The sequence below is a fragment of the Panulirus ornatus genome, chromosome 23 (assembly GCF_036320965.1).
Source record: "Panulirus ornatus isolate Po-2019 chromosome 23, ASM3632096v1, whole genome shotgun sequence".
Classification (NCBI taxonomy): Eukaryota; Metazoa; Arthropoda; class Malacostraca; order Decapoda; family Palinuridae; genus Panulirus; species Panulirus ornatus.
In genome coordinates, this window is record NC_092246.1 from 5226582 (window position 1) to 5237715 (window position 11134).

Here is an 11134-nt window from a genome sequence, read left to right on the forward strand (position 1 = left end):
AACCTCTTTCCCAGCAGGTGTGAGGAGGAATGAGAGCGAGGTGGCGGCTGGGATGTGTAAGATACATGAAGCAAAGCATAAAATCTCTCGTAAAGATCTTAGAGTTTAAGGTGTGTGGGAAGATAATGCGAATCTATTTGACAGGAACGTCAAAGTTGCCTTTCTGGCGCGCATAAAACCTCCAACGTATATTACGGTCTTATCACTAAAACCCCGGCAAAATATTCTGCAAAAATTCTGTAAATATTCATTTCATGGTGAATACTCCTTCGTCACCAGAATCTGTATATTCCTTGCAGTGCTTCATGGATAGAGGAGAGAGAGAGAGAGAGAGAGAGAGAGAGAGAGAGAGAGAGAGAGAGAGAGAGAGAGAGAGAGAGAGAGAGAGAGAGAAACTAGTCTCCTCATCCTCGCGTTATCCAAATTATACATGCATAACACAGGAAGACAAATATCAAAGAGAAACAAATATCCTTTTTTTGTTGTTGTTGTGTTTGTACAGAGTGACTGGGTGATGTAACAACACTTGGGAGTGAGTGGTTCATTGGCCTGTTCTGTTCCTCCCTTTACACACACTCCATCATGGACCGTTAATGGATTATGAACACAGAGACTTTGCCTCCCATTTTTTGCATACTACTGCATCACTAATGCCTCCATCTGAACATAATACATGACCTCAGAAAGTCGGCTTCCCATTTCATTTTTCTCCGCTTCACACTCTTTTACACAACGTGGGTCTATTCCATTAACTCAAGCTTTTCCATCTTTCCTGTCTCTATAGACTTATCCCTAACAGTGTGTGTGTGTGTGTGTGTGTGTGTGTGTGTGTGTGTGTGTGTGTGTGTGTGCAGATGGTATCCAAAATATTTACGTGTTCCACAAGCATATCAAACGATAATGTCAGCGAGGTTGTTAATGGTATGAATCAGTGAATGAGGTAACCCAAATACCTTGCTCCTGGCTCTGACATACTTCACCAACCATATTTTTCAACTTACTTTTTCCTGTACTTTTTTTTCCTACTTGCCTCTCTGTTCTTTAATGAGATTAGTTCTCCATAGAGAAAGACATTGAATAATTCTCATCATGCTTATCTATGAAGCTGTCTCTATGCCAGAACCATGAACAGTACTTATCTATTTCTTTTACTCATAAAGAACATAAGACACACATGAATGACCACATCATCCAGAGCCACTCGTGTTTCATATCACATGGTTTCCATCCATCATCTGTGACGGTACATGACTATGGGAAGGTCTAACATGAAGCTCCTGAGAATTGGTTGAACTTATACCTCCTACCCCTTAGGGACAAGTGGATAAGGTACCCCCTCATACACCTGTTACCCCCAGCCGGAGTCGTGAAGAGAAAACCTTGACTGATTTAAAAATTACTTGAGTTTAAGGTGACCCTTAGGAAGGTTAGAGGGCAGAATGACCTGGCAGCCACCTCGTAGATGCTATCACTGCCTACAGACACATGTTGCTTCTTGGTTAACTTGTTCCAGAAGTGTAGCAAGTAGGACGATTGGAATTCCTGTGGGAGAGAAATTCGATGTCGTTAATAAACAAGTTTGGCCTGGTGCAGCGTTAGTTATATTCTCTCTCTCTCTCTCTCTCTCTCTCTCTCTCTCTCTCTCTCTCTCTCTCTCTCTCTCTCTCTCTCTCTCTCACTTGTCTGATGACCCATATTAAGGGTTCTTGTAGTAATATCTAAGCATTCTAACACTACACTACACACACACACACACACACACACACACACACACACACACACACACACACACACACCCACACAATAAGATATACACACCAACCTCTGCAAAATTCCTTCCGTTTCCCTCCTCCAAATAGACATCAGATCTGTGATAGTGAATTGGATAGAAGTAGTTGACGGGGAAAAGAGTGATGTTGTGGCAGGAGAGGGGCGTGTGTTCCACCAGGTGTCTAAGTTGCAAGACTTGGCACACCTTCTCCATAACCCTAGTTATGGCCTTGGGTCCAATGCATCCCCACTTCTGTGGCTGTCGAAGCGATCAAAAGTTACAAAAACAATCCTTGGAAATATTGGCAATGGATGGTAAGCTCTGTCTTTCGTTATGCATGAGAAGGATAAATGATTTATAAACAAATATATGTATTTTGGCAACGGTAGGTAAGCTCTGGCATTCGTTATGCATGAGACGGATAGATAATTTATAAACAAATGTACGTATTTCAAATCTTATAAGAATAAAAGCTTGCCAGATGGAGTTGGAGGAAGTCATGAGACCTAGTGTGGCCATTGTCACATACCTGGAAGTTGAGTTCCATGTCTTCCATGAGCCTCCACAAGACCTGGTGATGGTCTGTGAAGCTGAGGAAGGCACTACCTACCATCCCATCATTACTCTCGAAGCCCACCATGTTGCCGGACAGGTCCATGGGCCTGGTGGAGACCACGTCGTTGTCACTGTAGAAGCCACCCCAGTGCCATAGGAGCAAGACCCTCAGCATGTCACTCAGCAGCTCCACAGGCCAGGCTGTACACACATGACACACGATGCTCAGCACCAGGATACATAATGCTACCTAAGTCTATATACACAGGACACATAACACTTTGCTCAGACTAAGATACATAATGTTACCTGACAGATCTTGTGGCACTCTTGCCACTGAGGATCTCATGATTAATCATGATCTAATCCCTCGTTCATCATCATTCAGATTGGTATTTTGTATCACCATATAATCACAAGATCCTCTCCACCAGTCGTATGAGAGAACCAATGATGGGGGTCACATAGGCTTAAGCCGTTTGTTCTAATGTATCGTTACAACACAGACTAATTCCTCATAACCACTAGTTAAATTTTAGGGTTGTTTACCGAGGCCGGATGAGGGAAGTGTTTGAACCTTCTAATGTTCCTAGCTCACTAAACACTTGTTCTAGGGTTTCTGTGTCATTAGGCGAGAGAAAAGTCGATACTTTGCTTGTGTGTGTGAATGTGTGTGGTGTGGTGTGGTGGTGGTAGTGGTGGTGTGTGTGTGTGTGTGGTGTGGTGTGGTGGTGGTAGTGGTGGTGTGTGTGTGGTGTGGTGGTGTGGTGGTGGTGGTATGTGTGTGGTGTGGTGGTGTGGTGGTGGTGGTGTGTGTGTGTGGTGTGGTGTGTGTGTGTGTGTGTGTGTGTGTATGTGTGTGTGTATGTGTGTGTGTTATAGACTTATCTTACCCATTAATCGACCCATGTCACCCAGCTCTGATAATTCAACTGACCGGCCGAAAAGAAATATCGTAAAGTATTCCACAGTAAACAAGATGAGGTTTCCTTATATCTAGGTTTATCACTGTTGACGCAAGATAAGATAAGAAGTTATCATCACTAGACCTCGAGGTGTCTATATCTTTCCCCATTCTTCAAGTACTGGGGTTGTGAACGTTGGTTGTGCAACAATATTTTCAGTCTCCCTCGAAATGAGCGTGCTCGTATCCAGTTAATCGGCCCCATGCACGTGAATACGAAGATACTGATGATAACATGACAAGATAAACAGTGTTGTGTTACACTAGTCTGTTTGATGGTGCACACGAGATGATGGCGTCTGATGCAGGCAAACTCGACGGTAAATGTAGGTATTTGTAGCCATGATACACTATAGCATTACCTCCACTATCATCATGGTTGCAGAGGGACATAGAGTTCTGGTTGATGTACGTCTTAAAAAGAGGGCCATCCATGGATGGAGTCAATCTTCGTTATGGGTTCGAATCAACTTGCCTTAGGGTAGAGAGTCAATCTAGCTTAGGGTTAATAACTTGCCTCATGGGTTGAGAACCTGAGAGCTATTCAAATCTTTACCGTGAACGCAAACTCAATCTAAACAAAGTTAAAAAAGTCAACATGACATTATCTTATACTAAAATCACAGATACATGCATATATGAGAGATAGATAGATGGATAGATGGATAAACAGATAGATAGATAGATGTACATTGCTTACTTTCTCTACTCGTCCACAACCTCGAATTGAACAGCTTCTGCAGTGGTGTTCCTTCGAAGATCTGGTCCAAGTTGACCCCAGCGATGTGAAGATTAGGGTAACTGTTGAGCAGCGTCTTCAACATCCCATCAGAGATGTCAGCCGATAGCGATGTCAGGATGAACCATACGTCCAAGTTCGGGTTCTGACGCGCCCAGCTGACGGTACAAAACGTATGATGATGTGGGTTCAGTGCCTCACTCCACTCATGGATGATTAGGAATAGGTTGTGAAACGGGATGTGTCATGCACTAAAGTGGTTTGTTTGACTCCCATTGGAGCATGAGAGATTGATCAGTTATCGAACCCAGGTAGAGAAAGATACACTCATTATGACCCATTTCCGAGGAGGACGATGACCTTCGGTCAGTGGGTCAAAGCAGTAAAGGATATTGCCCCTGATTTCATAATGCTGGACACACTGGTGACCTTATTACAACTATAAACTCAAACGCTAGAGGTGAATATCAGTTATTCATCTTTTGAGTACGACTGTACGACTTTTTGAGTACGACAAGACATCCCTTGGGTACGATGATGTGGTCCTTGGCCAGACCTTAACGGGTCAGGTCAAAGGTTAGGCCATCTCATTCCCAAGGGTTGTGCCTTCGTTCTCAAAGGCAACACTCGTCGTGCTAAAAGGTCATGTTACAGTTGTGTTCAGAGGCCGTACTCTCGCAATCAAAGGCCAAAAGTGTACCAAGAAACAGAGGAACTTCTTGATTGTTGTAAGGAAAGAAGTTGTATATAATTGCCAGTCCATCACACACCTTAAAGTAGTTTAGTGTCACAGGAAAATCGTCCTTAAGTTGTTAATGATACATAGAAAAGTGGACCTTTCTTTTGATTAGTAGATAAATTCACTTTTCAGAACCACGTAAGAGATTATGCTCCAAGAGGGAGAGAGAGAGAGAGAGAGAGAGAGAGAGAGAGAGAGAGAGAGAGAGAGAGAGAGAGAGAGAGAGAGTTTATTGATCTTGTTATAGCAGTTCCTGTGTCGTAGAACTGAGAGTGTATGTGTCACACTGTAGCTATCCACGGTGAGAACCGAGACTGCCTATGTTATGAGCAGTCATTGAGGGGAAAACACTCTGTATCAGACTTCAGATTGCATGTGGGTAAGTGTGTGTGAACCCATATGAACCAAGTACTCTGCAAAACACTCCATTAGTGACGGATGAAGTTACGCCACAGAAGCCCTATTGACACCAGTCCTCTTGCTACGCCGAGTGACAACGGATGGACCTAACGCTTTACTCGCGTATAGTGAATGACAGGTGGCGTTGAGGGAGGATGGGGTTATGGGGCATGGTAGCTTACCTCTCCACAGAGCACCAGGCACGGTGGGCAGGACGTCTGCTGCAGGAGGTCTCCACCAGGAATACGTTCTTGTTTTTGAACCTGGGTGTTGTATCTCTGCAACACCAAGAGACTCTAGTTACTTGATGTGGTGTGTGTGTGTGTGTGTGTGTGTGTGTGTGTGTGTGTGTGTGTGTGTGTATGTGTGTGTGTGTGTGTGTGTGTGTGTGATGTTTGATGCTATTGTTGACATGGGTAGTCTATACATTCAAAATAATTGGACTAAACATAGTAATGCTTTTATCAATTGTAACGATGCTTTTCCACGTACCATTTGATCAATATCGACTCTCCATTTTCTTTCAGTGTGTAGTGATGGTACATTACCATGTCTCATTATGATATAGCAACACATTATATAAGAGCAAGCTCAATTCTCATCACTATATATCATTATAAACTTGATGGTCCTATTAGTGGTAATGATTAGAGGTGATAGTGATGATAATGACGAGGAAAATGAGGGTAATAGTGACGAGGACAATGCCAATGAAGACTGACAATCTAGTACTTAATTCGACCCGGAAAATATAATCAAAACGTCTTCCATTTCCCTGAAAATATAATCAAAACATCTTTCATTTCCTAAGATGATGACGTGTGTGTGTGTGTGTGTGTGTGTGTGTGTGTGTGTGTGTGTGTGTGTGTGTGTGTGTGTTCGTGCATTACCTCATCAGTAGGAGGAGAGGCAGGGATGAGCGCAGGTCCTTGACTGGTGTATGTGGAGGACACAGGAACCTTCTCCACCACGGCGTCTCCTTCCATGTATGCAAAGAGGCCAGACACCGACCCTGGGGTAGATATAATTTATATACGTTATGAATAGTAGATACACACACACACACACACACACACACACACACACACACACACACACACACACACACACACGTCAAAAGATGTATTAGAATGAATAAATCATCGGACTTAAGGATAATGTTATCACAACAATGATCATTTACACCAGTTCATAAGTAACTGAGTGATGGAGTTGCTTAACCATATGCTCAACCCTGAAATTTATTTTCCATGGAAAAAATTGACCGTTTTAAATTGAAGGGCAATGAGTAATTTGACCTTAAACATGATTACGATACGACTTACGATATTCTATATGTTTCTTAAACCTTAAACATGATTACTTACGATATTCTATATGTTTCTTAAACCTTAAACATGATTATTTACGATATCTTATATGTTTCTTGAAAATCCCAAAGGGGTTCTGAGCTCATAACATAGTGTTATAGCAAAAAAGAGAGGGAAAGATGTTTAAGGAATTCTATAACACAAGTCCACAATAATCTCACATGTTAATGGACGGGCACCAGCGTAGTCTCTGTTGCCTAGCAGGAGGCGCTCGGATGGGGTCGGGATGAGGAGAAAGACGAGGATGGTGCCCAAGATCAAACATAAGGAAACCCGCGTTGAGCGAAATCTCCTACTTCTCACCATGGTGTGGGAGAAGGAGGGCAGGATGGTGAGGGCACACGGCGCTACTCGCTACTCCACCACTCCTGCTGAATAGAGGAATATAACGAGTAATTAAGCACCTGAAAGCGTCAACAAGGACACTGCGCGTGAGGGAATATACAGAAGAGGAAAAGCCATGGTCAGAAAGTTTGATAAGGAAGTACTTGTGTCTGTCAGATGGTGTGAAGATGTTGAGGACCATGACAGATGATTCAACACAATTCAAAGGCAACATTCTGTAACTTCGAACCCTGGCCCTGAGGTTCCACAAGTGACAGTTGGTCGTATATTCATGGACAACATTATTCGTCTCCCTTGAAAACGTTTCCATTATAATTGTCTTGGTCACTAACTGAGTTAGATTTCATGTTCCAGAGACCTAGAAGGTAGAGGTGATGGATAGACTAGTTACCCAAAATTAACTAAACAAAAACTAGTGGAATGTTGGCCAGCAGGAGTAAATGTAAAGGGTTAGTGTGCGAGTTGGGGAATTTTGCTTTTCCAGCTTCCCGAAAAAAGAAGAAATGTTGGTTCGTGAATTTCATAAAGCCCAAAGGAAACTCAGTAATGCTGATTACTGTGTGTGTGTGTGTGTGTGTGTGTGTGTGTGTGTGTGTGTGTCTGTGAATACTATGTTGTGTATTACAGGAGAGAGTTTTGCCACTCGCGTTGCCTTGTTACTTAAACACACACACACACACACACACACACACACACACACACACACACACATATATATATATATATATATATATATATATATATATATATATATATCTTAACCTTACGTATACACATATTTACACAGCCTCTGCCATTTCCAGGAATCGAACCCGGGTACTGGGTCGCAACCCTAACCATTGTACTAAAAAAAGAAGGGAGAAAAAATGATAATGCTGGTCATTCACGTTTCTCCACGGAAAGAAATTTGATAGATATTGAAGAGCCCTCACTCACTCCATCACACTGGAGGGTAACACTGTCCTTCAACGTGACTTGAGAACACTCGACTTTATATGACGCTTGAATCAAACGCTCAGAGCGAAATTGGAAATACACGTCCAAACAGAGGAGTCAGTGCTGGAGTGATGGAACCATCTGTTCCAGCCGCTGCCACACCTGCCAATAAAACCACAGGGGAAGTATGGAAATCCTTTAAAAGTTTCTTTCCGTCAACTTTTTTCCCTTGAGTATTTTGATAAGGCCTTTTGGAAGTTCAGGGTTATAAGACCTTTTGGAACCTCAGGGTTATAAGGCCTTTTGGAACTTCAGGGTTATAAGACTTTTTGGAACTTCAGGGTTATAAGGCCTTTTGGAACTTCAGGGTTATAAGGCCTTTTGGAACTTCAGGGTTTTAAGGCCTTTTGAATAAGGCCTTTTGAACCTTCAGGGTTATAAGACCTTTTGGAATTTCAGGGTCATAAGACCTTTTGGATCTTCGGGGTCATAAGGGATATTTTCTAATCTTTTTTTTCCCGCAATCATCTTTGTGAATATTCCGAATCGTCATACGACCTTCAGTTCTCCAGTAATTAGCATCGTTAGGGAAGACGTCAAAACAAGTCATCAGTCTTTAAGGAGACTTTTCTGCAGCCTCATGCCTGTAAATTATCATCTTATCAGATAAGACGATATTTCTCATTTTTTTTCCCATAAATGTTTTCTTACTTTCGTGTGTCAGGTGGGCCAGGAACAGACGAACGAATTATCTCATTTACATACTTGAATATTCTATATTTCTATGGTGTGTATTCCATCCTGGTGTTATAAAATGGTATGTGTCAGTCAGCTGGTGACGAGATAATGATATTAATGATGAAAATGATAATAATGATAATGATAATGATAACAGTGATAATAATGATAATGATGATAATGAAAACACTACTAGTATTGCTACTACTACTACTACTACAACTACTGCTACTACTACTACTCACAATGATAATAATAATAATAATAATAATAATAATAATAATAATAATAATGATAATAATGATGATGATAATAATAATGATTAGAATAGCAATAACATTAGTAATGATAATTATGATGATGATCATAATGACACTCCCACTGTCATATGACTTATGAGAAGGTGGATACAAGGCCTGTCAGTCAGTTGGCAGCTGGTGAAACACAACCAGAAAATTGGTTCCGCGTCAAGGTAGGCGTGCAAAGTGGATCCCAGGCGCCACTGACTTCTGGCGAAGGTGCGGGTGGCTGGAAGGTGGGGGTCGAGTGTGAGGGAGGGGAAAAGGGAAGGAACGAGGCTGTTCATCCAGTTCCTGAGGACATTGTCAAAGAGTGGACCTCAGGTGCCAGTGACTTCCAGGGTCCTCTTGATAAGGTGTGTGTGTGTGTGTGTGTGTGTGTGCGTGTGTGTGTGTGTGGAGGGGCACCTCACCCCCGGACAGGCCCTGAGCCACTTGACGAAGACCTAACTTCTGGAACGGTTGGCAAACGCCTGGGGGAGGAAAGTTAACACATTGATCACTCCCAGCCTTGTGAAGTACCCCTGTGTGTGTGTGTGTGTGTGGTGTGTGTGTGTGTGTGTGTGTGTGTTGGTGAGGTGGAAGATGACGTACATTCTGAGGCGCTGGTGACCTGTACACTGTGCTCCTGGCCAGGTTTAGATGGGGGAGGAGGGTCGCTGCTGCTGGTGCTGGCCACCTCCGGTCGTCAGCCACTTGGCCAAGAACTAACTTCGGCAATGGTTGGCAAACGCGAGTGAGTGAGTGAGGGAGGGAGGGAGGAGGAGGAGGAGGAGGAGGAGGGGAAAGTTAACGTAAAGATCATTCAAAGTCTTGTATAGTTCCCTTTCGTGTTGTGTGTGTGTGTGTGTGTGTGTGTGTGTGTGTGTGTGTGAGCGAGAGACAGGGAGTTGGTAGTTTTCGCTGGTGATTTAAAGTGTTAAACTGCCTACCTTGGGGGCGTTGATTACCCCTAAACTGTCGAATTTACAGCAGGTAAATCAATTGTTCAACTGCCTAACGTAGGGTTCAGTCCACACTCACGCCTCACGGTGTTGTCAACGACAGAAAAATGAACAAAAGAATTTCACTGTGATTCACCTGTACACGAAAGCTTTCAGACGTTTCACTGATGCACTGTTCATCTCACTGTTGCCTCATTTCTGACTGACACTGTTGTGATATTCTCATTTTGCTGCTGCGGTGCTTTTAAGTTGAACTGGTACGCTGATTTCACTGTTACACTGTTCATATTGTTATTCCATGGTTCATCAACACCAGTACACTGTTCTTCTCACTGTTCCGCTGCTCAAGTCATAGTTGAGCTGTTCGTCACGTTATTACACTGTACATCTCGCCACTACACTGTTTGTCTCACTGCTACACTGTTCATATCACAAGTACGCTGTTCATTTCACTGCTACACTGTCCATCTCACTGGTACGCTGTTTATGTCACTACTACACAATACGTGTCAATTTTACAGTTCTTCATTTCACTGTTACACTTGTCTATCTGAGTGCTGTACTATACATCTCACTGCCTCACTGCTACATCGTCCACGCAATTACCCCGACACATCTCACTGCTACACTTGCATTCAAGCGTTTTACAGTGAACGTCACCGTCGTGCACTGCAAATGTGAAATGTCAAAACACTGGACACCTTGTGAGAATTATCATTCCCACAATCGCTTTAGCCCGACCTACAACCACAGGAGGCAATACAAAATGTTGCTTGGCAACTATCAAGGGTCGTTAGGTCCCCTGCTACACGCCAGGCGGCGCAAAAGTAGTTCGGGAAAGGGGAGGTGATAACCTCATACACTTTGGCTATGGTATATAGTCCTGCTATGATATATAGCATGGAAAAAGAAACCTTTCTTTTTGACGTATTGATTGTCTATTAAGTTACTTCTATTGGATATATATTTCTAATAAAACTGATGGTTGTTATGGTCGTAAGGCTGTATATTTCTAAGTATATAAACAAGGATTAAACATAATCTGGTTCATATTTCAAAGAAATCACATCGTAAAGAAAGTTGGCCTTAAATTAGCATATTCGGAGTTTCCATAGAACGTCGATAAGTTTGATCTTGAGAGAAGTTTGATAAGTTTGATCTTGAAAGAGAAGTTTGTGAGCAAAGTTTCTATCAGACAATATTTTTTCTTTCTTAAAGTCTCTTCTCCCCTCCGTCCATCTCTTTACGTTCTTGCCTCATCCTCTGTTCTTTACCCTTGACTTTTCTTATTCTTGTCTTCATTCCTTTATCGGGAATTACTCTTCCTTGCTTTCT

At 42.6% G+C, this 11134-nt stretch overlaps 1 protein-coding gene across 1 annotated transcript; it reads right to left on the reverse strand.

Moving 5' to 3' along the window:
• Positions 1 to 367: 367 nt before the first annotated feature.
• On the reverse strand, positions 368 to 10486 carry LOC139756659 (lactosylceramide 4-alpha-galactosyltransferase-like). Its single transcript, XM_071676318.1, has 8 exons — positions 9936 to 10486; positions 6699 to 6908; positions 6058 to 6179; positions 5350 to 5445; positions 3991 to 4187; positions 2301 to 2527; positions 1823 to 2029; positions 368 to 1542 (listed from the first exon to the last, which is right to left on the reverse strand). The coding sequence occupies exons 3-8, from the start codon at positions 6060 to 6062 to the stop codon at positions 1390 to 1392; spliced, it is 885 nt and encodes a 294-aa protein (XP_071532419.1). The 5' UTR covers positions 6063 to 6179; positions 6699 to 6908; positions 9936 to 10486; the 3' UTR covers positions 368 to 1389.
• Between the last annotated feature and the right edge of the window lie 648 nt (positions 10487 to 11134).

Bases quoted from the DNA above. Each gene is read 5' to 3' on its own strand.
- LOC139756659 (XM_071676318.1), bottom strand. The intron at 2,528-3,990 runs GTAAGCAATGTA...ATGTGTGTACAG, and splicing joins GTTGTGGACGAGTAGAGAAA to CCTGGCCTGTGGAGCTGCTG. The intron at 2,030-2,300 runs GTATGTGACAAT...TCGCTTCGACAG, and splicing joins ACATGGAACTCAACTTCCAG to CCACAGAAGTGGGGATGCAT.